This window comes from Drosophila tropicalis, unplaced genomic scaffold (assembly GCF_018151085.1).
Source record: "Drosophila tropicalis isolate 14030-0801.00 unplaced genomic scaffold, ASM1815108v1 contig_593, whole genome shotgun sequence".
Taxonomy (NCBI): domain Eukaryota; kingdom Metazoa; phylum Arthropoda; class Insecta; order Diptera; family Drosophilidae; genus Drosophila; species Drosophila tropicalis.
Window position 1 is genome coordinate 16,968,753 of NW_027173070.1, and position 26,846 is coordinate 16,995,598.

Genomic DNA, 26,846 nt, shown 5'->3' on the forward strand with positions numbered 1-26,846 from the left:
CACTTAATGCAGTTAGGAATAGAACTGGATTTCCATAAAACTGGTCGGATCAATAAATGCTAATGCCATGGTACATTATAATGGCAGCAGAAAATTGATTCTAAATGCCGAGCAAAGAATACAATTTGATATGAATGATTTAAATGGTGGGTGGAAATCGCAAAATAGTAAATTTATTTAACTTCTAATGATTTATTGCCAACTTGAAATTGCCAATTGTAGTTTGAGGCTATGATTTTTATATAAAACCTACACCAAGTTGAGTAATTTGTAAGCACAATGAACTATAAAATAGAGTTAATTAGAATTTATATGCAAGTTATTAGAATTTAGATTTCAATTCTTACATTTAAATTTTTAAGTCTCATAAAAGTAAGTCAATAGAAAAAGAGACCTCTCGGGCAAAAGGTTCTAATTGCATTTCTCCGTCTGTCAAAGATTTCCATGTACATACATTCTACATACATATACAAGGTTTTGCAATCTAACCTAGAATCTACATTTAGCAAGTAACTGTAACTAAAGCATTGACCGTGCAAAATATGCACAATATATCGCCTCCTCGTTCTGTCTGTCGTTAAGCTCTCTCTTTCAAGTAATTTCTCTCTTTTCCAAGAGTATGTTCTACCCCTCCGCCCACAGGAGATCTACTTATCATGTGGGGAGCATTGGTCATTGCATAATCAGTTGGCGGCGTCGTCGACACTCAATAAATAAATAGTATAAATAGTATAAATAGCAAAAACAAAAAAAAAATAGTGCGTGAGCAGAGAGAGAAAGAGAGAGCCCAGCGTGAAATGTGTGAAAATCAGATCGATGACCGGAAGAAATAGAGGAAGGGGGAGCATTGGGAGTGGGCTGGGGGTCTAGAGGTATGTAGGAGAATGTAGTTGTAGCGAAAATGTACACACACACACACATACACACACAATTACGCAGGGCAACCAACCCAGACAGATAAATACATATGTATGTATTTGATCTATCACATATTGGTGTTCATTTATAAGAATTTTCACTGTATATAACGACTATAGTGAATCAAAAACAAAAACAATGATTAAAATTTGAACTTACCCCTTGAATTCGTGGCCGCATCGGCAATCTTTTGGAAGGCATCCAAATAGGCGGCAATTGCCTGAATGGCAGCTCTATGAACGCATATATATATAGAAAGAGAAAAGATCAAAACAAAAATTATATAGTTATTTATTAGCCGTGGGCGAAACGACTGCACCCAACTGTCTCTAAATGAGGATGGACTCATCGCTCTCTCTCACTGTCTCTGTCTCTGTGTATCTTTCCCTGATTCTCTCAAGTGGTGGCTAGTGGTTGGGTTTCATCTGTGTCAAGCGCATTGAGCAAACACTTAATGATTTTTTTAGGTTTTTTCTCAGTTTTTTTCTTTTCAATTTTGTTTTTGCCATGATTAATGCAATCTGTATGCTATATAGTCAGACATTTGCCGCCTCACACACAGCCAATATGTGGGCCAAAGTCTTGGAGCATAAACGAAACGAAGATATAAAAATAAACAAAACGAATGCAAAATGTATTTAGAGGGAGTTGTCGGTGGTCCCGGTGGTTAGGTTAGGTCCCGAGGCCATAAAGACAAAAACAAAAAAATACAAAATTTAATAGTCTAGAGTTGGCTAATGTCGGTTTGGAAATACCCTGTAAAAAAAAATCTTAATGAATGGGAATTCAAATTGTAAACGAAAGAAGCGGAATTAATTTTTTCTCGAATTTAATAGAGATTCAAACTTACATATATAAGTTTCAAAAAGAAGGCAAAAAGGAACATAAAAGATGAGCCTATAAATTTAGATCAACTTTGATTTGTCTTTCTTTTTCCTTTTTCTAGTTCTTATACCCGCTTCAACTGACCATTGCAGGGTATCAGAAAACATAATCATAGACATGGTGAGTAGGAAATGAAAGCCACAAATTATGTTTTTCTTTTTGTTTTTCTATTGCTGTTGTTTTTTCGTGTTGTAGTTGTTATTCTTTAGTTTGTTTGTTTATTGCCCGTTTTCTCCTGGTTCTAATGTTTTCGCAATCTTTGTTTTGTATAGGAAAATTTCACAACTTACCGTAAACATGTGTGCAACTTGCTGGCCTTTGCTACAAAATCCTCCCAAAGTGGTGAAGTGTTCTGTAAGAAATGAAAGGAAATCGAAATGAAATAAAATGTCACAAATTGGTATGCTGAATAACATATGTATTTGTATCCTGGCTGCAGACAAAAGGGTAGGGCCAATCAATTGTTCATGTTGCCTATTCCATTCCAGCAACAGAAATCAATAAGGGGAAAGAAATAAAAAGACGATCAAAAGACGCAAATTACATATTATATACACATACGCATACATATGTATGTATGTAGTTGTTGTTGTACGTGTGTGGCTTAAGGTTTAACGAAACCCACAATAAAAAATAAACAAAAAAAGGTCCAGACCTAATACCCAAATAAAGTCAAAGAAACATTTGTCCAAGAATACACTAAACAAAAAAACAAACTGAAGAAAAGAATTTCATTTCAAGAGAAAAATGTCTTAGATCGTTTTTAAATATTTCATCAAGCAAAATTAAAAATTTAAACTCAGAAAAACCTTGACAAATTTTTTAATTTATATGAAAACCTTTTAACTATATACTAATTATAAAACTAGCGGCAATACACTTCTTTTATAGAATTAAAATAATTTTTATTTCGACCAAAACATACAAACACACTTTTGAATGTGTCCCCAAAATTATGCAATTAAAAATTTAAATCAGTATTTAAAATAGAAGCTCTCCACATTACCTGGTCAATATACACACAATCATTTCCTGATTTATATCACTTTTCTACTCATAACTTTTAACAGGATGCCCCAAAAACAGACAGACTATTATATAGATTTCAATAAAGACTTTTAAATATTCGGTTTTCCAAAGTTAAAAGAATTTTCTGGTGTATACTGTAAGCGAATTGCAATGACATTGGATTTAAGTTTAAGAACATATTCCAATTGAAAATATAAGGTAATATATTTAAAGTTTCCATAAGAGCTAAAGTATATATATATATATATAGGATCAACCATCAATAGTTTTGATAAAGTTTTCATAAGGAACAGTCCACCAAAACTTTTAAATTCTTTTGGAATCTTTTTCTCTGCTTTTTGTGAGTGTTTTTTCTTGTTTCAACTGGTTAAGAGTTCAAAGTTCATTGCTTGCTTTTGCTTAAATCATTTTAATGTGTAATTTAACAAGATTTTCAAATCAAAATATTGTTTATTTAAAACGTGTATCAGCCCCCCAAAAACATGAGTTCGTTATGTGTGCTGTGTTATTCATATTGGCAAAACTCATGCAAACTCTCTGAGCGAAGATTTAATCTAATTGAGTTTGACTTTTTGTTGTCTGTTCATTTCATTAAATTCAATGAATATAATATAAGTCACAATTGCTGACTCGTGGCTGTCAGTTGCTGCTGGTTGATTGTGACTGCATTTTATGATTAATAAAATTTTCAGTATGATAAAAACGAAAGAAAAATGTGAGATATGTTCTATTGATTTTGAATGGAAATCACCTCGATGGCTGGGGTATACACATCAGTACAAACCGCATGCTGGGCTAGAATTTAATTTAAAAACCATTTAGCAACAAGAAAGAAAAAAATTAACACCCGCTGAGAGCAGAAATTGTTGATTGAAAGTGATGAGCAACCAGAGACAATGTCAATTGCTGCCAGTTGCGACGGCTTCTGTTCAGGTTTCAGTGTCAAGCCATAAAGCCCAAAACTATAAAAAGTAGCAAAAGATTTATACAAAAAACTTACTTGCTTTTTATTTCTCTTCTCCACACAACAAATAATTATGGCAAGTAGAGAAGCGCAAATGGTCAATAAAAGTGAAAACGAGTTTCGGGCCTTTAACTGCCGTCGAGTTGTGTGTGGAGTTGTTTTGACCATTTTGAAATGCTTCTCAGTTACACAACAAATGACATTGAAACCAAAACAACTCTTTAGCAGAGAATGGTTTTCGAGCCGGGCAAGAGGAATAGGAATGGGATATTGAAATGAAATTGATTATAGAAGGGGTTAAACACATACTAAACTGATGTGCAATGAACTGTAATAGAGACAAGGGTCAGACTATACGAAAATGGTATACCCTATTATCAGTCTCATCTATTTGCTTTCATAGATTATAATAATATATTGGATAATTACGTAAATCATATAAATATAAGTTGAAGTAGAGGATCGACAAAAGGAAGTAGCACAAATTCGAATGATGAAACCTCTATTTAACTTTCAATTACATGTTGTATTTTTCGTTTCAGGAGTTTAATTCAGTTATAAGTAGATAATCCAAATAAAGGAAATCTATAGCAAAAGCTGATCACATGTCTTAGCTACATAAATATATCTATGTATGTACGTAAGTATGTATGTATGTATATATAGACATGGTCTTATCAGCATTTTAAACCTTTGCTGAAAATGCAAATGCCCGTTTTGCAAATAAATAAAATAAAAATGAATAGAGACGAAAATGCAATTTACATTTCGTAAGCAAAAGGCCAATTGCCAAATCGACTCAGGTCTGGGCTTGGGCCAACCAGAGTGCATTGAGCTGAATACAAAAAAAAAAAAAAACACGCAAAAAAAGCCCAAAACAAAAAGGAAAGGAAATCTATTTTTCGTTTTTTGTGTTTATTTTCGCAAAATGTCAATTGCACTCAACTTAAGCCTGTCAAAGTTTTCTTAGTTTTCAGAAGCCAATAAACCTTTAGAATATAAATACAATTAACCCCCTCACGAATACCTTTTAAAATAAGAACAATCTGTTTAGATTTGTCTTTTCACTTTCTTTAACTAATTAATTAAAAATTCAGTGATTACTTTGATTAAAAAATATGTATATTTGTTGCATAAATTTCCACCACCAATATTTTGTATAAGATTCCTTATATAACTCATTTAAGTTTCTTAATTTCACCTCGTATTTCCATACACAGCTCTTGTAATATATTCTTTCCCTCATAGGGTACGAGAACTATTTTAATTTTATAACGACCCGACATATTCATGCCATATAAATTTTGGATTACCATTTCTTGATCATGTGGCTTGAGAGTTAAAACCGTCTGGAAAGCATATAATAATAAGTGAAGATCTTAAATACAGTTTACTAAAAACTTACACCATAATTTAGGCATTGTTCTTTTGCCTTTTCTTCGTCTAAGACATAGGATAGAAAATATGTATACCAATATTTTCCCTTTGTATACATAACAGGGCAAAAGTCATGCTCTTTAACGGTTATCACAGGTGATTCCCAGACTCCATTACTAAAGCGATGCAAAGTAGCAGTCAACTTTAAAAAAAATTTTGGAGGATTATGATTTACATATGTGTAAAGACAAAAGAAAATACCTCATAGCGAGTGGCCTTAGTGTCCCAAATTATTAAACTTGAGCCTTCCATATGCAATTTCGAACCATCTACAGACATAGTCAAATTGGTCGAATCGGTTATATCGAAAAATCCCAAATTATGATCAGGACAATCGTAAAATATATCCTCATCAACCAGAAACTCATAGTCGGTGCCTTGACACACCAAGACCATAGAAACCAAACAAACTATTAGCAAATATTTCATTGTTTTAACACTCGTATTGTTATAATTTTGTTATAATTTTCCTCCATTTGTTTTACTATATATTGAAAAGTCAGATCAGATAATGCCCTCAAAGAGGCGTCAATCAATTATGGTGTTGCAGCTAATTAGAAGAGGAAGCGGATGTTAAACCTTTAATTTGTAGTTTCCAAATCAAAATTTCTACAAATATAAAAAACGCCATTTGTGCCAATTGACGTGGGAGTTTAAGCACAATATATTTCCGAAATAAGAAATAACTTGAAGCCGATTCTCAAACTGCATATTCATATATGTACATCGATTTATAGGAATATATACATAGATTATATATGTATTTATGTCTCAAACTGCTGCCCACATGTTTGGAAATTTTTGCAAAGACAACTTGATAAGCGTCTTTTGCTCTCTTGCGTGGGGGCCTGAGACTAAAAAACGTTTTACTTATATATCTCGCAGCTCTGACGTGACTCGGAATCGATTTGACTTGAGTTGGACTTGGTGGCAGTTTTTTTTTTTTTTTCGTCTTTTTAGTTTGGTTTTTATGAATGAAACTTGCCTCGTGTCGGTCAATTGCCGCACACACGCAAAGCTGTCATTACTATTGACCAGATAAACAATGTTGGCGTTGGATAACCAAAACGAAATACAGCAAAAAACTCAAATATTTGAGCAGACTACTTCTTCATTCAACTAATTAATGATCTTGGTATAATGTCTTTGAACTTTCATTCGATCTTTATTTGTTATATAATTAAAACCGTTACAAATCGCTACGTATACGTAATTTCCTTACTAAACTAATATTACAAAAATCAAATGTGAAAAAATCATTAAAAATAAATACATAGACTATAAACATTTTCAGTTTGCTTTTGCTAATTAGACGTATTACATAAAAACTAAGGGTTATGCCAATTTCAGCAACATTAAAACAAAATATTACCAACATTTAACAACAAAAGGTCTGTACTATACGAATTACGTACTTCAATCATTCAAATATTCATAAAGAAACTATAAAATATTGCTTGTAAGGACCTCGATATACAATCTAAGAGATGTGAAAAGTAGAACAAGCATTATTTTTTGTAATAACACTTTATAAAATGAATTAAATTTAACCAACACTTAAGTCGTTATAATTAACTAAATTAAACTATCAGGAAATTTTTTTTAAACTTTTTGAAGTTCAAGCTTTGCTTTTCCCTTTGTTGCACCATATAAGTAGTTGAAATTTACAACTTGTTTTAGCATTGAAAATATGATGGGACCATTATAATTAAGTTTTTGAGTCTATTGCTTTTTAAACTTGCTACATACATATGATCTTATGTATTTATTAGATCGATTGGCAAGCAGACTAAAACATTAATACATTAATATATTAAAAGGTTTCACAAAACTTTCGAATGCTTGTTTTGGTTAAAGTAAAAAAATATCAAAGAAGTTAAATTCGGCTATGCCGAAGTTTATATACCCTTGCAGTCCTTGACAATAATAATTTCACATGTTCAAAATTTCTTTTCTGCAACTCAATTCATTAATATACAAACAAAACAATTTTACTCTTCATACTATGTACAATTTGTTCTTCTTCTTCCCTCATTCCCTAAGCAAAGCAACGCACGCATACACATACAGTTTATGTAGCGTTGCGTCTGTGTGTGTATGCATGTGCTCTGTTGATTTGATGATGACGTAGTAGGCAGCAAGCAGAGCTGCCGGCAGCGATTGAACCGATTTATATAGACTGTAACTTGTGTTCTATTTATCCGATCAGGGTCAAATTTTGGGATCTGAGATTTTATATCAAATTCTATTATATTGGTGAATTTCATGGGGATACTCCAATTTTTGCAAAAATTTTTGTTCCAGAGCTATATGATATAGTAGTCCGATCCCAAAGATTTTCATACTTTATCTCACCCGGGTAAAAAAAAGCTCCCAAAAAAAATTTCATCCCGATAGCTCTTAAGATGGCTGAGTAAAACGCGTACGCACCGACGGACAGACGGACAGACGGACATGGCTATATCGACTTAGCTTCTCATGCTGATCAAGAATATATATACTTTATGGGGTCGGAAACGTCTCCTTCTGTGCGTTACAAACATCTGACCAATTTTATAATACCCTCTGCAAGGGTATAAAAAACCAATGCCTTGAAGTTATATAACTATTGGCTGACAAATTCTGTCATTCGATTTCATGATAAACTTAATTACCAGAAGCATATGTTTGCATCCACAGACCTATCTACCTACCCATATTAAATAAATGTATATAATTGGAAAGATAAGAATAATGACAATGTGACATACACGAGTCGTAGTCAGCATAGAGCAAAAGGGAATCGTTACATATATATGTATTTTGCTCAGTGTGTGAAATGTTTTAAACACTTTCCAGTTTTTAAGAGAGTGCAATGTACAGTAGAAGTATGTTTATATATATATATACATATATATATATCTATGCATTTATCTGCCAACACACACAGCAGCGAGACACCTAAAAACCCACAATTTATGCCATCACAACAACACGACTGTGGAAAAAAAAATAAAACTGGAAAAGTTCACACACACACATACACTTACACTTGAGACATAGAGAAGAGATGAGGTAGAGGGAGATAGACAACGGTCTGGCATTATAAACTCTTGATCTTTCCAATAGCCTACAAACATCCTACACGAGTTTAAAACGTTCAACGTCGTCGTCGTCGTCGTTGTCGTAGTCGTCGCACAAAGCTCACAGCTGGTTCACAGCCATTCATGCCACACAATGTTGTTGCTGTTTGATAATTTTTTTCATCGTTTTTTCGTTTGTGCATCTCAGCTAGAAAGGGGCGGAGTTGGGAGCCAGCTAAGGCTAGGTGGATGGCTGGCCAAACGGGTTCGCAGCAGCAGCAGCAACAACATCACGTCCTACATTGCATTTTTTGGGTTACAAAGTTTATGCAAAACAGGCAGCAGCAAGAGCAACTTCAAAACGTATGACTAACGGGCATAAAGGAGTTTTGACTGATTGATTTTCTTTATACTACAAGTAACTCTCTAGCGATAGCCTGCGGCTATAATTTTTATTTGCCAAATCGTGCGCAGCTAATTTGCACCTTTTACGTTTTATTTCATTGTGGTTTAGAAAGTTTTTTTTTTCAACCTTTTTTCTCCATATTTTTGCAAAATTATCCAATCACAGGAATATTTTTTGTTTTGTTTTTGAATTGAAAGTGTTTTGATCCCTAAGACAAATGATGAGATGGGCCATAAATGAAAGTTTAAACAGAAAAGACAATGAGTTGGCGAAAAAAATATGTATGTAAATTCGCAACTAAATTGAGCAACAACGATCGAATGAACAACAACCATTGAAAGTAATTTAATAACTTGTACAAGAGAATTGTCTGACCGCATTTCCAATTGGGTCTATTCACCGAACACGAGTAGCAAGCAAAGTGAAGCTCTTCTGGTTTAAAGTTTGTCCAGGTATTATTACTACGTATATGCACCCATTGTTGGTAACATAAGAAGAAATTTGCTTGCAACATGCAGCAGACCAAATAAAACAACAGCAGAACCACAAAATGTTGTATGCAGAAAGTTAGCGCGTGTCCGGAAAACCACAAAACAAAAACAAATTGACTATGCAAATAAGGCACAACTAGCAACGGAGAGAATTTACTTTTGTCTGGTAATGAAGGTAGTGATGGAAGTTACTAACTAAACTAGAAAATCAGGCTAAGTTTGTCAAGACTCTTTCGAAGTCTCACAAAACAATGAATGCTCTCGTTTCAATATTCTTCAATAGTTGTTAGAAGCAAAGATAATCTTTTGAATCTATTTAGTACTCTCTGAAAAACATCTAGTCTATAAATTTCAAAATATTTATCACCATGTTACGTATTTTGTTTTGCAAAGACTTTATTTAGCTAAAAATGATAATTCATGTAATATTTTGCAAATTGAATTTGTGCGTGACAAATATACAAATAAAATTGCCCTTTTGGATTCCCAATAAATGGATTCATTTTTTCCTCTTTAACTTTTCCACTTCTCCACGAATTTCAAAGCAAAGGCTCGTCTCACGTCGCATATTCTTCTCATCGAATGCCTCTAAGGTGACAACTACCTTATAACGTCCTTGGGCAGAGCCACGTACATTGTATATAACTAGTTGGACATCAAAGGGTTCATGAACCAATAAGGTCTATAAAACAATCAACCAGAAAAATACATCATAAAATATGGATGAACCCAATTAATAACTTACACCTGGTGTATTCAGACACTTTGATTGCACTTCATTTTTATTTGTAATGTGCTTTGTCCAACTCTTATACCAATAGGAATCGGCATTGTACATAGAACTACAGAAATCCTGTGTGGACATGCTGAAAACTGTTGGCTCCCAATTCCCTCTCTCATTGTGGAATATGGCAAAGCTTCCCTAACATGTTCGAAAAAAAGAGATTTCAAGTCAATAAATATTTAAGAGTTAATCGATATCCAATCTTATATACCGCAATACGATCGGTGGGTTGTATATCCCAAGTTGTTGTGGCATTGCCCGAAACGTGTATTACATCCGAATCTTGATTGTATTCGATTTGAGACAAATCGAAAATTTCACCTATGCCAACAGAACCGGGAACACCTTCTGTGCAGGGTGAAAATATATCCGGATCCTCCAATAAAAGTTCATAGTCCGTGGCCAGGACAATGGTTAGTTGATATAAAAGCAAAGTAAACCACAATATTTTTAACATTTTCACTGAAATTTTTCCTTGTGTTGAGATTTTCCGATTAATGTCGACCTATATATATACGAGTCACAGAATCGTGGAGAGTAATTAAATTCTAGTTAATTGATGGGATTAACATAATCCAACAGAAATGATATCATCATGACATTCCATTCCATTAGCCAACAACATGCAAACTGCAACTTTGTCCCCTTTTTTTCGACTTGTAACTTTCAACTGACATTGAGCGTCCAATGCTTGTGGTGATTCAATTCAATTAGCAATGCAGCTGAAATCTTGCCCATCTTTTCCACCCATTTTGCATAATGGGTCTGAGATGGGAGGACGGCACACCCTTTTTGTATAAGAAAGTACTCTCATTTGTTTACTATCTGGACTTGTGTATCTCAGCATTTGTTTTGATATGTACTATTATACATATTCATTAAAATTAATTACACTTTAATTGCCATGTCGATGATGATGATGATGATGATGGAGTAGCCAGACAGAACTTGATACATTATTATCATCCCATGTCCAAATTGAAAAGGGCTCCAAGTTAAACGACAAGTAGTCGCATTTTATCTATTCACCATGTCGCAGTATTGTTTAAACAATAATGCAAAGTAATTAATATGAAACGACGACGAAAATCTCCTCCTACAACAACTTGTTGTGTTGGCATTGTTTGTGACGCCGCCACAAAAGGCAAATGCCATTTTGCATGCCTCAAATTTCACAGTTCACCTATCTGTCTGTCTATCAGTCAGTCAGTATGTGGGAGGTGCGGAAAATGGGAGTTTTGTTTGTTTGCCTTTTGATCTAAAAAACAAAAAAGGTGAAAAATTCCTAGACGTTTTTGTTATTATTCAAAAGGTGTTGAAATTAACAAAAGATGTCTCTCTTCAGGGGGGTATAATGTCAAGAAATGGCTTCACGTATTCTTAGAGAGTATGTATAACCTTAACCTTTTGTTTGCACCTATTAGCAACTTTTAGATATGCACTAGAAATGGCATAAACATTAAACTGTATTGCTTGTGTTTTTTTGGCTCAATTGTTTTTTTAATACGACAAAATCTAAATATACTACATATGACATAGAAGTTCCTTTATTTTAAACCACGTCAGCTGTTGTTTCATTTCTGAATTCTGAATAATATATACTTTGTTTTTGGTTTTTGTTAACTGTTGCTTGTAATTTTGAACATTCTATAACTAAAAAACTTCACAATTATTAATTGTTATTAAAACGCCAACAAGTGATAATAAATTTGATTTTACTTAAAATCGATTAACATTAACATTTTGACACTTTTGAACAGAATATAATTTCTGATTATTAAATCATAAAAAAGTTAATAAAGACACATTTCGAATTTAATCTCTCTCTATATTGCAATTTTTATTGACTTTTCTATGCCTAGTTAGTTTCTAGTTAATACTAAACTCCTTGTCATCTCGCAATGATATCATACAAAAGTATATAATATCGATTTTATGACATGTTCTTGGCATCAATTCCAATTCCGGAACGTCATGCAAATTTCCTTTTCCAACTGTGTGCTCTCTTGCTGTGCAACAATTGAGACCTTGGTCTACTTTGTTGGCACAGGATTCATCGGCTGTTTGACATCCTGCACTTTGTTTTACTATTTATATGTATAAAGCACATCAGTGCATTCTTAGTTTGAACTGTCACTACATTTCCAGTTGAGAGGAGATATGAACATATAACCTTGAATTGCGATTTCTGTTTTCAACAATGCGAGAGAAAAAAAATAACGAGATATTGTCTCATAGAAAAATGGCAAAAAAATAATTACGTCAGCATTTTGCTGTCAGCTATAAATAAAAACTCATTAGGCTTCGTATCTATTTGGTCTTAACCACCCGCCCCGAAGGAAAAACAAGACAAAATAACTTTAGAGACAGCAATTAAAGGAATAATACAAATCACGCAGAAAAAGAGGCAGTGAATCTTTTATTAATTGTTAAAATTTTCCAGCTTGTTAACCTTGTCTCCATGTGTCTTACCATATATGGCCTAATTATTAACTGGTTTTTTGTTTATAATTTTATAAATTCGGTGTTAAATTAATTATAATAATAATAAAATCCATTTAAATGCAATATCAGAGCAGCCGCGTTGACAAATGACATTGATTTAATTTAATTATCTTTCTTTCTACATATGCCGATGGTATCTTTAAATATTTTAATTGCCTTCTCGATGATAACAATCTCGATATTATCAATTAAATTATATAAATATGTATTTAGTTCGATTGCAGGAGTGCAGTTTTTTGGTTAAAACTCAAGTTATTGTTTTTGCTAACGCTGACTTAAATCTATAAAACAAATGCATACACATTTATGAATTCGATCTTGATCATACCAAATTATGTGAACGCTGTGAGAATATATCTGAGAACGTCCTTGCCTTGGAGGAAGCTGTCAATATGACACAAATGACTGTTAAATCCTTAGGAGATGATCATTCTGTGCGTTTCTCTGGCAATATGACGAGGAGTGCAGTGGAAAGGAGTTGAGTTAGTGATACAGTTACGGTGATCAAATTTTTATTGGTGTCACCACAGTCAAAGTAATTTCCCATTTTTCAAACTGTTGAGAACTTTTGAAATGTCCTCCACCTTCCAAAGTGGTTCTTGTTTAAAGAATGATTGATATATAGCAATCCTTACATTTCACATAGAAAATAGTATGTTGAGTGATCTTAAAACATTGATCAATCAAGACTGAGGAGCTCCTATGTTGGGTGTTAATGCCCTTCGAGATCAACATTATTTCAAAATCTTTACTAAAATGTATGCTTATTAATTATTCAGTTTCTTTTTCGATTGTTGGATTTCGATAAAAACAGTCCATCTTGGAAGCCCTCTATGTTTAATACTGAGAGCAAAAACATATGCTCCGAGATATTTAATAAAAATCAATATTGGTATCAATATTTTACTTAACATATATCAAATAAGAATGAATTGAAGACAAATGCATTAGCGTTCATGGTGTAAGTTGCGAAATCTATAATTTGCTTGCAATGAAACTGATTAATTTTTTTCATTAATCTATCTATCTTAAGCTTGTGATACAATTTGAACCATTTGATATACTTCTGAGAGAAAATTCTGTTAAGAGACCCAAAAAGGTGTTAATATTATTTGAGGCCTTTATTCGTTTTGCAGTGAAGTAATCGGCGAAGCTCGTCATTTCTAAAATGTATATCTACGAATATCTATAAGTATATCGTTATAGAATGCATAATTATGATCATGAAATAAAAATATGCATGTTTCGGTGTTGAGTAGAAAACTAGAAAACACCATTAAAAGTTATAATTATCTGTTGGCTGCAGATTATTGTTGTTTTTTTTATTTCGTAAAAACATGGCGCATCAGGGCATTATAAGTCGGGCGGAAGTTGTTAGATTGGGTCATGCAATATTCATATTTAGTTTGTCATGGAACATCAGAGCAAAAAGTCAAATGAGAAGAACAATACGGTCGATTGGTGGTCAGAATTTGCCAAGGAATCGGCCATACATGGCATGCCGTATTTGGCTCGCAAGGACTTCCATTGGATTGAACGCATCTTCTGGTTGGCCATGATTATAGCAGCTGCCTACTATGCCATTAGCAGCTGCTTTTCGCAATGGGAACGCTATCGGGATAATCCGATTGTCTATGAATACGAGTATCTCTATGCTCTGAAAAATTTCACCTTTATTGGTGTTACTTTCTGTACACACTACGAAAGTCAGGATCAAGTCAGTGAGGTTATGAAAGAGTAAGTGAAATTAATTTAATAATTTAAATTTAATGAATATTTTCTATTTAGAACCTGGTCACTGGATGTCAACGATTCAGAGTCATCAAAAGTGGCATATTACCGTGAATTTCTTTATGTTCTCAATCGTTTGCAATACACAAATCTAGAGACCTTGAAACCCTTTGAAAATGACGAATCTTTGAATAATCTAAGCTATGTGAATATCTTATTAAAACTTCAGCATAATGTTTTGCCACTCAACGAGATAGGACCACCAATTATAGCGCCAATAATTACCGAAATGGGTCTATGTCAAACAACAGGACAATTGACACGTTATACGAATCCATTTGGCAAAGTGTGAGTAATAATCCAATAAAAAAGCTAATAGCAATAACCCATAACTAATGTTAAAGAGAATCTAATGGATACAACAAACATATGCATTAAACTTTCCTTTCATTTTGTCTATTTTGACTACTAAATTTAAGATATTTATTTCAACTTTTAAAACGTATTGCTAATATTCTTACCTATTGTTATTTAAATGAATTCATCTCCTAAGACAAACTTTAAATGTAACACCCATGCGTCATTGCGGCTTCTTTAATGAATGTCAATTGAAACATATACCTTTTAATAGTATACAAACTCAATTATATCTGGTAAGAATTTCTGTTACCTATATGTATATCAATGATGTCATTTATAAGACTTTCTTTCGATCCGCAGTACATACACGATGTAAATGAGGTGGCCTTGCCGAATGATCGTCAGACGGTGACCTTTAATGCTGGCGATGTTAGTTCATATATATTGAAATTACTACTCACTTCGATATCGGCTGAAAATGAAGTACGCAACCTGCCGGTAGCTTATCGCAAGTGTCGTTATCACGATGAAAATGAACTCAAGTATTTTAGTGTGGGTTAAAGAACCTTGTTTATAAGAATTGACTTTAATTGAAGACTTCTATGATGCAGCCCTATCATCCAAGTTTGTGTCGTTTAGAGTGTCGTATAAATTGGGCCCTAAAACTGTGCCATTGTCGTCCTTTTTTCTATACCCTACCACAGGATGCACCTGTCTGCAATGTCACAAGCATGCTATGCTTGTATCAGAAGAAATGGTTAGAAAAACCTTGCCAATGTTTTCCATTATGCCGGCAAACTACTTACAATATTGTCGAGGAGTTTGAACAGAGCGGAGTGAGATTCCCTTACGAATTTTTATTGCTTGTCAGATGTATTATTCTCTGCTTTCCTTCCTCTTTCAGGGTGGTCAGAAATATGTGGGTGAGCAATTTGAGCGTACTGTCATACTTAAGCTGGAGTTACCCAAAATGGGGATGAAACGTCGTGTGGTCTTCAGTGCTGATCAATTGATAATGTCATTTGGCGGGGCAATCGGTTTATTTTTAGGCGCCAGTTTTATGACCATCTATGGTTTAATCTATTTAATTTTATATTTCTTCTACGTGCAATGCAAATCTAAGCAAATTTTTAAGAGGCATCAACGAAAGGAAATTCGAAATAAAATCTTAATCTAAGCACGTTGCTATAAATTAGTATATACTAGTGGCTTTTTATAGTTGTCGTCCTATTTGTGCATTATTTGTGTACTCTAAGAAATCAAACACATAAAATTAAGTATTTTTAAGCTTTTATTGCCTACTTTCAGGAACATTTTTTAAACATTTAAGACATTATTATGACAATAATAGATTAAGTTGATTTATTTTAACTTTAACGAAACTTAAATTAGGTAGAATACTTTTGGGAGTATTTTGACACGTTTTATGGCTTTTAGCATTATGAAACACTTTTACACACTTTAGGCTTGTACTTGCCACTTAAACTTGCGTAAATAAACATAGACTTTCTCTCTCTTGAATATGTTGTAAATCTACTAAACTAGAGCGCAAAATAATATTTTTAGTTATGAAAACTAACAAATATAATGTGTGTTTAGCTTAAAACCATCGTAAAGAAAAGGTTGTTGAACAGCTCGATAAATGGAAATAAAACCGCAACAATCATAACAATTGTAAAAGACCTAAAAAATATGAAGAGGAAGCCACACAAAGTAGTTAGTGCCCCCTGATGCCCATCAACAACCATCCCTCCACTTTTCCCAGTTGACGGAAAAGTGACAGAGGAAAAGATAGATAGATAGAAAGCGTTTTTCAAGCATTTTCGCTTTTTTTTTTCATCTTGTTTTAAATTTTGCGGAAAATTATAAATGCAATGACAATTTTTTGAAATTTACGCACTTGTCGCTTGAAGTTTAGTGTTACATATAGAGAAAGAGAGCGACAGAGAGTGGGAGAGGGGCAGGTGGAGAGCAATATAATCAAGTTAACAATCTAACTAAACAATATATTGTATTTTTTTACACTTTGCCTTCACCCAGCCAGCCACAAAAGGTAGACAAGCACCAGGTCAACGGAGCGAGACGAAAATGTTAACAACCTTTTTTAATGTTTTTTTTCTTGTATGTTGTTTTTTTTTTCGTTAAGATTGCCACTTGCTTAATTTATACTAACATTTTATTTTTGCAATTGCAAAGAAAACTTTGGACTTGCTTGAAAACCAATTGAAATTAGCCGCATTTAATTGCAATTGCCGTTAGTTAGAAGACAGCAACTAAGACTGGAACTTTACGCTATTTTAGAATGCTATTCAATTCAATTTAAACCAAGCATTTACATAAATTTGTTCTGGTCTAGTGCCAAGAACGAAAAGTACAGACAAACCCCAGACAAATTTAAGCAATTAAAATTTTGGCAGATGGAAATTCAAATATTTTTTTTTTTTTTTTTATAAGTTTTTCTATTATGTTTGCTTGAAGTTTTTTGTTCTTCTTTGTGACATTTTATGCATTTGCCATTCGAATGAGAGCAGAGCTAACCGCAAATGTTACTTCTATAGATGATGATGATGATGAAGAGAATAAAGATAATGACGATGCTGTTGCACATGCTCTTGCTTTGGCTTAAGCCCCTGGAGATTTCTGCTCTAATTCACACTCAGGCCACACTAACTCTCAAGCACACACAATTGCGTGCACACACATTTCCAAATTTCATAAATACAAAATGCAGTCAGTCGCCCGCAACTGACAGAGTCTTGGCGTATGCTCGGGCCAGCTGTCTATGTGATGCCAAGGTGCATAGTGATAGACGGTTGATTTTTCTTCTTTTTTTTTTTTCCTTTTTACCTACCGAAAATAGCAACAACAGCAGGCAGCAGAAGGCAAAGAAGCAGCATGCGGCGGCACTTTTCATCATCGTCATGAACAACAATATCTTACCCTCTCCCCCTCTGCGTCTTCTCGCACTCGAAAAAGTTGTTAGTCTATTTTAAAAAATTCAACACCTGTCGACCAAGTAGAGGCGAGTCGACTCGGAAGCAGATTAGATATAAAATAACCAACAACGGACAAACTGTATGGAAATCACAGTGAGCCAGAGTACTTACAACGTGCTGAAAATTTAATTTCTAAAAAAAAAACGTCAAATACTCGTGCGCTGTCTGTCTGCTCTTAGAATAGCAAATGAAGCCGGGGCAAAAGTAAAAACACCGGAAAATATATATGTACATATGTATAAATTTTCAGCGATGCTGTTTGTGCCCTTCAAAAAGCAGTGAAGCAACAAAATAAGGGGGCCCAAATATGACATTTAAAATGAAGGCTTTCATTTTCTACATCTTTGCACTGAAATGTCATTAACCTATCTGGAAATCTATCGGGGATAACTCTGTTTGGAAAATACACTCAAAAAGGACGAAAAAAACCGTAAACGTTCTTATGTAGAAATCTTCGTAGAAGACTTTAAATAAAAAGCAAAAAATTAAGGTTCGGTCTTCTAGATTCCAGGTTTTCTTTCAGTAAAGTAAAAAACTAACTTAAAATTGATTTATTACGGAGCAGAAAAATTGCTACTAAAACCTAAATTAATAATTTTTTATGGTCCGTATCCGATTTGGATAATTAGAATTCTCTTGTATACATTTCCTTTCTTGTCATGTTTACAAAAAAAAAAAAAAACCTATTCGAAATGTAATTGACAGTCTTTTGAGTAGTAGATAAATTTCAAGTGGAACCCTGTTTTTTGTTGTTCTCAAAACCTTTAAATATGATGAATTTTAAAAATGTTTTAATTTCCATTTTCAGCTCAACTTTCAATTATTTTTAGCTTCTCTTTTTCCTCTACTTTTAAATACTTGTATATCCATAATAACTCTGACTCTGTTTTGCTTTAGTGACAAAAATAGAATTGAATGAATGAGTTTGGATAGGTATTGGGAGGACTCGTGTGTTATTTATTACCTGCTATAAATTCATAGCAATCAAACTACTAATTCACATTGGCAGCTATATTAAGTAGATTCTCATCACGGGATTAGCCGGCAGCAATCCTCTTTCCATTCGTCCCAAGGGAAGAAGGAAAAAAAACTTTTCATTTGAGTAGAAGAACATCAATAAACATTAAATAATTGTTAATTTAGCAGCGTTAATTGAAATTGCCTTTATTTTTCTCTCAATATACAGTAATTTCAGTTGCTATTTTTTCTCCTTTTACTTTTTTCTTGCTTTTTGTTTTTGCTGCTGTATGTATAAAACATAAACTTATACCGAATGGCGTCATTTGCCCCATAAATTATTGATACGAAACAAAATCAATTAATGATAAAAGTGGAAGAGCGAAACAGAAAAAAAACTAAAGCTTTTTATTGAATTGAAAATGTTGTTTAGAGAGGCTTTAGATAAAATTGCGTATGGCAAAATTTTTAGAATTCCTTTTTATGTTTTGAGTTGTTGTTGTCGAAAAAGCAATTAACACAACAGACAAAGTTAGGTTTTTAGCAAACGAAATAAAATTCAATACACTATTTGTTTACTTAAAGCAATCAAAGATGAATTGAAGTAAAGCTGGGCTATAGCATCGACTCAAGGATGCCCTTGAAATAAATTTCAATTCAGAAAAAAAAGTACAACCTGTTTTAAGAAACTTTCTGTGATTCTTTGGCGATATTTTTACCATTTTTACGAGTTATTCATAAGTTTGTAAAACAAAAGTTCAGGATATGAAATGGGATTGGACTATAAATCAAACTCCAACGAGAAATTAAATTAATTGAAACGTAAAATTTGAATTACAGATCCTTTATCTCAACTCATTTTGAAATATTGCAATACAAACTGAAAAGCAAAATCTGATATCAGACTCACAATTACAAGATCAGTTTCTAAAACTTTTAAACTAACATGTTAATATTGAAATTTTATTAATTTTTTCGCAATCTCTGGTCACTTAAATGAGGTACAATATGCAATCTCATAAATAATGAACGATAAGAATATTTGTTTTTCCCGTGAAATCAGTAACTTATCTAAGTGCAACAGAAGTTTTTTTATGATTCATAACACTAAAATTGTTGCATGAAGTAAATTAAGGCATTTAAAATATTATCTTGGGCAAACAAATTGTAAAAATGCAAGTCTTCTCACATGATTTCATACCCAAACAAATGCGCTCATTACAAAAATTCCCAAAATTATTATAACTAATAATTCACCTACAGACTAACATCACCCTGTGCTGATATTTATAGATATTTGCCCGATTCTGACATAGATACCCAAGTTGAACCTTTTGTTTTATATTGTTTATAGGGTAAGAAGAGAGAGCAACGAGAGATCTACAAAATCTCATTTCTTTGCATTTATTTATGAATCTGACCTTGGTTTTTAATTCTAATTGTTTCTTGGTCGTCGCTCGTTCGGTTGTCTAGGTTTCTGTTTACATTAATTTATAAATAAGAGAAAAAGAGAATTTAAACCATAAGTTCTTGACACACTCAGACCCAGACAATGAGTCGTCGTGTGCGTCGTCTAGAAATATTTTGAGGCATTTACACAAGCAGCAGGTGGCTGCAACATCATATGTACCAACAAAAAAAGATATGTAAATGTAGGTAGATATGACCCCTCCACACTCACACACAAAAGTATGTAATTTTAGTTTTGGAAAACTTTCTCAACTTACCTTCATATCATTGATAATCTGTTGAAAGAGACTGCCCAAGGCAGAACTATCTCGTTCCAGACTTAGATCCATTTTTCTGTGTTTGCTATGAAGTTCCGTTTACAATTATATTTGATTCGTTTTATTCGTTCTACAAAACAATTTTCTCGTTCCTTATTTTCGTTATAGACTCTATCTCTCCTTCTGTTGATGATGTTTTCATTAATAGACTTGATTTTCAAATTTCTTGCGTTTAATCGACATCTTAGTTTTCATCATGGAGGGAAACTGTAAGTAAAAGAACAGAAAGTGAATGATTTATTTTAACTTACAACTTGTTAGTTTCAGCATTTCCGATTTGCCAACAACAACAATTTTTCTTCTTTTTTTTTCGTTTTGTTTATGAAATTTGTTCGCCCTAAGCATATTTTAAAACAACAACCAAATTATGCTTAATTATGCTTATTAATATGCTTTTTTTCTGACTTTTTATGGTTCCAAAAACACACATAAAAAAATGAAACGCGTAGGCGCAACATGAGTTTTTGGTATATGTTTGTATGTATATATTTATAACTCAGCATTTTCATTCACAGACAGAGTGAGAGAAAGAGAGGGAGTGAGAAAGAGCATTGAACGGAAAAGTGACCCAAATATTAAATTGAACAAGCTTGATATCAGTATTTTGTGTGAGAGTGTGTTTGTTTTCATAAGTGATTTATTAATTGCTTTAATGCAATTGTTAATTATCAACTGATATGTTTTCTTTTTTGTACAGGAAGTTGCATATTTCATTTTGGCATTATGATTGATAATCGTATGGCAGTTGGCTATATAAAATAGAGTCATAAACCAAATCGCAGGCGCATACAAACGAGTTTCATTAGGGGAAGAAAAATGCAATAGTTGACCCATTTCCATTTAGGGCTTCCTTCTTTACACATACAAAAAGAAAAACTTTATGTGGGTACGTGACTCTGATATAGAGAGAAGACCATGTTCTAATGTAATGTTTCTTGGCTTTCGAAAGTGCACCTCCAGTCTGTCTTCTCTGGTTATAACCTACTCAAGTTTTAATGTAGTCGTCTTTCTTCTTTGCCCCCCAAAGATAAGAGTGTTTTCCACATCTCTTGGGTTCGTTTCTTCGTTTTTTACGACGAGTGATGAAAGCCAAGCCTTGAAAGCAATTAGTGCTTGGTAGAGGCGTCAAATTTACAACAAATAGTTATTAAATTCGAAAAAAAAAAAAAAAACAAGAGATGTGATCATATTGCCATTGTACGACTTGGCATAAACAATTAACTCATTGTTGATGGTATAACAAACCCCAACCCCAATTCATCTATATCTAAAAAGCATTAAGTATTTGTAGAAAAATTCAAGATATTAAGTGCTATATAAGTAAAGTTATGGTCACATTTTATGAACAAAACTTCGTCATTTTATTCGCTGGGGCCTAGCCATAGTCAGTTTAGGTTAATCATTCCTCTAATATCTTATGGCACTAACCATAAGCAGAAAATAGAAAAAAAAGATAACTGACAAATCAAATCCAAATGGCAATATATAAAAATTAACTATTTTCCCTTTAAGGCCAATATAATAAGGCAGATTTTGCTTTGGAGTTTCTAATAACTTCTTTCACCACAACAAATCACATTAAGAAGTTAGTTACACATTATTACAACAATCATTTGGGGTCAATTACTTATAAAAATTTATGTATTCCATTCGTAATATTTATTACTATAGTAAAATAATTATTTTCGATAGTTAATTTCATTGTAAATGAAATTGTATTTGTAGTCACGTCCCAATAATTATTTCTTAAAATAAGAAAATTAAACAAGTTTTCGAAAATTGATATTATTGAATCGAAAAGCATTTATTTTTTGAGATCTTAATAGTCAAAGTTGTTCAACTCTAACTGTATTTGAATTGGAAATCCTTCTTAAACCCCTTGTATTCAATATTAGATGTTGAAAGCCAAGTTTCATTCAATGAATCAAGTTTTAGGGTCATTTGCTGTTGTAAATATCAACAAAAGTACGTACTTATATGCATTATTTTATGTCTAGTCACGTTGTCATCTCTCATGCCTCATAACCTTTGTCTTCGCTTCCATTATAATTTGTAAAAACTTTGTCCCTTGAGTTAAAGCCCAACTTGAAATGGTCGTCGCTTGAGTTATATTGTACTTGAGGCATATTTTGGCTGATTATGACATTGACAGCTAGCTGTCAACGAGGTTCTTTCTCTATAGATGTGCCCCAAGTACATATACATATATATATAAAAACCTATATATATATATATTCAGAAAGCGTTCACAAAAGATACTCAAGCGTGAACAACACCAGCAACACCAACAACAAAAGCAAATTGCCTAGCCTAGACAACTCCCCGCGTATATCTCAGTTCGAGTGTAAGAGTGTGTGCGGAAAAGCGTACAAGAAAAGCATTCAAAGCCCATCAAAGAACAAGTTGAAGAAAAACGCGCAACGAGAGAGAGAAAGATGTCTACAAAAAAAGAATGAAAAAAAAGGAAGAGGGGGAATGGGTAAGTAGTAGAAAGAGACTTACATCTTTCGCGCTTCTATATGCAGTGTAAATGACCTCTCAAGATAAAAAAAAAAGAGAAAAAAAGTTGTTGCCACAAAAGCAACAAGATGACAGGCCTTGTTGTAGTTTTTGCTGCAATTTCCTTTAGCAGTACGGAAATAAGTTGTTGGATTTTTTTTTCCATTCCCCCTTCTGGTTTTTGGCAATTGCAATAATCTGGTTTTATATATTGTACACATATAGTTGGGTTTCTTAGTCTTTAAACATTGACCCAGAAAACTGGTTTCGTTTTTTTTAAATCTTAAAGCCTGTAACTGGTTAAACATGATGCTTAAGTCAGAGTTAATGATGATTTTTTTAAATTTTCAAGTGTCCAACATTTTTTTTATTTTAGGAAGATATTAAAATATTCGAATGCCCTGGTTTTGGGACAGATTTAAGTAGATGGACTTGAAATCTTTCTAGGTTTAGTAGTCGAACTGATTCATTCGTTTAATCTTCGAATCGAATGAAACAAGAACCATTCAGATTTCTCAGAATTTCTTAACTGTTTTCTCGGATTGTTATTATATGTTCTTAAAAATTTTATAAAAAAATATTCTGTCAAAATTTTTACTACAAAAAATTGGATAGTATTGATAGACTTTTGTGAGAATTCTAATCACATGCTAAAAGGGTATTAAATAGTTAGCATTTTGATTTATATCGTTTTTTCGGCTTGGAATCTAGAGCATAGGCCAAAACTCAGACTGAGAGTCTTAGGTCAGGCAAGGCAGGCAAATCGTGATGTGATCTAAAATCCAAAGCCAGCCAAAGGAGGACGAGCAAATTCTTTTAACCAGTAGCCACTAAACAGACCAAATTACCAAATCGTGCAGAAAAAAATAATTCTCACAACAACTGTTGTTGGGAAAAGAATAATTTTTGTCTCGATTGTGTTGGGAAAAGGTTGAAATACTGGTTTCCTTTATTCCTTCTGATACCCGCATCACACACACTTGAAATGTCAAAATGGATGAGAAGATGATGCTGCTGCTCCGATGGATGCGTTTCAATGCGTTTACAACTACGCACAAATTTTACGCCCTATTTACGCTCTACACTCTTTTTTCCATCTTTCTCCTCTCATATCTCTGTTCGGCTTTTGCGGTTTTCTCTCTGATGATTGTGAGATTTGTAGACGGAAGCTGAAGCTGGAATGGAGAAGAAACGAATGGATTGGGCTGCATGTCTAGTTTCTATTACAGGAAGTGACTTGACAGACAATCAGCATACAGAAAACCCACCACTCCACTGACAAAACACTCACCCAGCAGGCAGACAGATAGACTTTTGTCAAGGGCGAGAGAGTTCTTTGGTCTGGTTAATTGCCATATACACACACTCACACTAAATGTTGTGCACACACACGCATGGCAAATAGGATTTCAGTTTTTGAATGTAATTATGCGTAAATGCAGATGAGTTTATCATTCAACGTCGACGTGCCTGGGCAACATTAAATGCTTCTTAAAAGCAACAATAACAACAACACGCCGAGTAAAGCCCCGAGCCAAGGATTATTCAAGTTCCTCCACTCCCACAGACATTATGGCATCCATCGTCTCTATCTTAGTGATTTCCCGAGAATTATTTGTAGTTACCAAATTACTCATTTCTTTTATCAAAACAAAAGTTTTGCATATTCTTTAGTTCTTGTTTCCCTTTTGTGGTCACAAATCAAAGAAATTATTTATCAAAAGAATTACAAGAAATTATTTATCATCTTTTGTCCAGTTATGCATTAATATATTAAAATACATAAAAGAAACTTATTCAATATAGAAATGGGCATTATTAGAGTGAATTAATGAAAAAAATAGCCAACTTGATGTTATAAGTGCTAAAATATTGTGTTTTATTCATCAAAGCCCACGCCATACCCGTTGTAAACGTCTATCCTATGGTTTCTTGCTTCATCAGAGAGGAGCGAACAGAATTTCTTTAACTTTCCAAGTAAGAATGTCTTTAAAATCGTAGCATCGGCTAGCATTTTCAAAAAAGTGTTCAGTTCCATTTCAACATGAAAGGTACAAGCGAGAGGGAACGTTAGTTTGTCTCCTCTTTTTCTTGTCACTTTACTTTACTCAACTGAAGTAGACACTCAGACTTTAATTGGAATACTAATAGCACAAGTTTCATATATTTTTTATATCATCGTTCATTAAACTGACTTTCCAGACTTTCAATATCTCAAATATTTTTGCAATCCAGATGAAGAGCGTTTGGACGGTTTTCCTCATATACCATGGAAGCGATTTAAAAGAGTATTAAAATATCTATAAGAACTCTCTTTTCTACTAATCTAGTCTTTCTCAAATCCAATGATACTTTACTACCTGACAGTCAATAGCTTAATATATTAATCTACTATTATACTTTCTTATCCACTGAATGCGATGTAGACTTTCTGTCAACCTCAATGTAACATAAGTTCTAAGACAAACAACACAAATTTCAATGTCTTTTTAGCTTTACGAGATTTCGATATTATAACTACATATGTATATATAAAAATATTTGAGTGTGTGTGTGTCTGTGTAGAGGAGATTTTAAATCTAATGCCACAAGGTAAACGATTCAAGCAACATGGCAAATTGAGCATCTGTGGAGCATGGAGGGCGCTGTTTGGGGGGCATGGGGCAGCATCATCCATGACTTTACACTTTCTCTCCAAACATAGAAGCAGCAAGAAAAACACCAACACCAACAACAACAGCCTCAAAAGTCAACATCTGTGGTCAGCCCTTGGGTCCGGTCTGGGTCTCGAGGTCTGGGGCGTAGGTTGAAGTTGTCAAACGTTTTGGGAAAGCGCTGACATCAATCTCTACATATGTGTGTGTGTGTGTGTGTGGTGTGTGTGTTTTCTTTTTTGTCGAGAAAATGCATTTTTGAAAAGCAAAAAGAACTCAACAGAAACATAAAAAAATAATGCTCATGATGATGATGTTGATGATGATGAAGATAATCCGAAAGATTTTGTTTTTTATGTATCTGTAATTTTATTTTTCTTCTATCTTTAGCGCGTCATCTGTGGCAATAGTTTGTGTTGCATCTTCGACTTGAGAATTGGTTCAATTTTTATATTTTTTCATTTTTTGTTTTTTTGGGCAATCTGTTTTCGCTCTAACACATCATTAACCCAAATTTTTAGCTTTAATTCAGCAATTGTTAGTACATTTGATTTTTGTGTGTGTGTCCCTCTCTCTCTCTCTCTCCCTGACTTCTCTCTTTTGATGATCACTGAAAAGTGTTAGGCAACAAATAGTTATTGTTATCGTCTGGTCTGTCTTTTTTAAACATTTGCAGATTGATATGTGAAAACTACTGGTAAATGATTCGTTATCTAATCAACACCTCAGTCAATTTGAAGATATCAGTACACATAAAATGACGGCAAATGTGGCAATCCAATTATCGATCGAAAGTTATCAGAGACTAAACGGCGGCGGCGACCCCAAAAAAGTAGAACATATTTCGCAATTTTCAAACGCCCACAAATCTACACACATACGGATGTACATACACCCATGATGAATATAATAGGTACACCCTTTAAAATTTAATTTAAATTAGCACAACTTTTTTTCTATTACCTTAATCACCAAAATTTAAATGCACATTTGTTTATTGAACATTTGTGTATTGTTTACCTTAATTTGGAAATGAAAAGTTATTTTATTCAAAAGTTACAACAAAACCAGAGGGCCGGGGCTAACTTCGACCGCGTCAAAGTTTGTATACCCTTGCAACTTTTTTGGTAACTCTATCCTTACCTCTTAGCCATCAATGTGGAAGAACGTTTTATCTAAAAAGGCTTAAGCTTGAGAAAGAAAGGCCTACAATCATAGGAAATAACGAAGATATTGATCAAAGTCACTGTTTTCCACCGATCGTTCCTATGGGAGCTATATGATATAGTCACCCGATCTTTATCAAATTCGGCACAGTCATTAACATATATATTAAATTAAGAAATGTTTAATTTAAAAGCAATCGCGTTAAAAGTAACGA

At 33.4% G+C, this 26,846-nt stretch overlaps 3 protein-coding genes and 1 long non-coding RNA gene across 36 annotated transcripts in view; 1 reads left to right on the plus strand and 3 right to left on the minus strand.

The window, feature by feature from the left end:
• The window catches only part of mim (missing-in-metastasis), a 49,520-nt gene that overhangs the window by 13,289 nt on the left and 9,385 nt on the right, over positions 1-26,846 (minus strand). For all 33 annotated transcript variants that reach the window (XM_068291488.1, XM_068291487.1, XM_068291481.1 and 30 more), the window contains exons 2-4: positions 20,253-20,519; positions 2,094-2,155; positions 1,078-1,151 (exon numbers count right to left, since the gene is read on the minus strand). In XM_068291488.1, the coding sequence (XP_068147589.1) occupies positions 1,078-1,151; positions 2,094-2,155; positions 20,253-20,324 (208 nt within the window). In that variant the 5' untranslated portion in view covers positions 20,325-20,519. The remainder of the gene's footprint in view (positions 1-1,077; positions 1,152-2,093; positions 2,156-20,252; positions 20,520-26,846) is intronic.
• LOC137578175 (uncharacterized) lies at positions 4,901-5,326 on the minus strand. The gene is made up of 2 exons (XR_011032549.1): positions 5,202-5,326; positions 4,901-5,145 (listed from the first exon to the last, which is right to left on the minus strand). It is a non-coding gene; the product is annotated as an uncharacterized lncRNA (long non-coding RNA).
• On the minus strand, positions 9,571-10,439 carry LOC137577326 (uncharacterized). Its single transcript, XM_068290757.1, has 3 exons — positions 10,188-10,439; positions 9,938-10,114; positions 9,571-9,874 (listed from the first exon to the last, which is right to left on the minus strand). Exons 1-3 carry the CDS (start codon positions 10,431-10,433, stop codon positions 9,692-9,694), a joined length of 606 nt encoding a protein of 201 aa, XP_068146858.1. The 5' UTR covers positions 10,434-10,439; the 3' UTR covers positions 9,571-9,691.
• Positions 13,893-15,795, plus strand: ppk25 (pickpocket 25). Its single transcript, XM_068291336.1, has 6 exons — positions 13,893-14,218; positions 14,270-14,560; positions 14,766-14,865; positions 14,933-15,124; positions 15,184-15,408; positions 15,477-15,795. The coding sequence occupies exons 1-6, from the start codon at positions 13,893-13,895 to the stop codon at positions 15,747-15,749; spliced, it is 1,407 nt and encodes a 468-aa protein (XP_068147437.1). The 3' UTR covers positions 15,750-15,795.

Bases quoted from the DNA above. Each gene is read 5' to 3' on its own strand.
- LOC137577326 (XM_068290757.1), bottom strand. From the start codon at position 10,433: ATGTTAAAAATATTGTGGTTTACTTTGCTTTTATATCAACTAACCATT. The intron at 10,115-10,187 runs GTATATAAGATT...CGAACATGTTAG, and splicing joins AACCCACCGATCGTATTGCG to GGAAGCTTTGCCATATTCCA. The intron at 9,875-9,937 runs GTAAGTTATTAA...ATTGTTTTATAG, and splicing joins AGTGTCTGAATACACCAGGT to ACCTTATTGGTTCATGAACC.
- ppk25 (XM_068291336.1), top strand. From the start codon at position 13,893: ATGGAACATCAGAGCAAAAAGTCAAATGAGAAGAACAATACGGTCGAT. The intron at 14,561-14,765 runs GTGAGTAATAAT...TCATCTCCTAAG, and splicing joins ACGAATCCATTTGGCAAAGT to ACAAACTTTAAATGTAACAC. The intron at 15,409-15,476 runs GTGAGATTCCCT...TTCCTCTTTCAG, and splicing joins AGGAGTTTGAACAGAGCGGA to GGTGGTCAGAAATATGTGGG.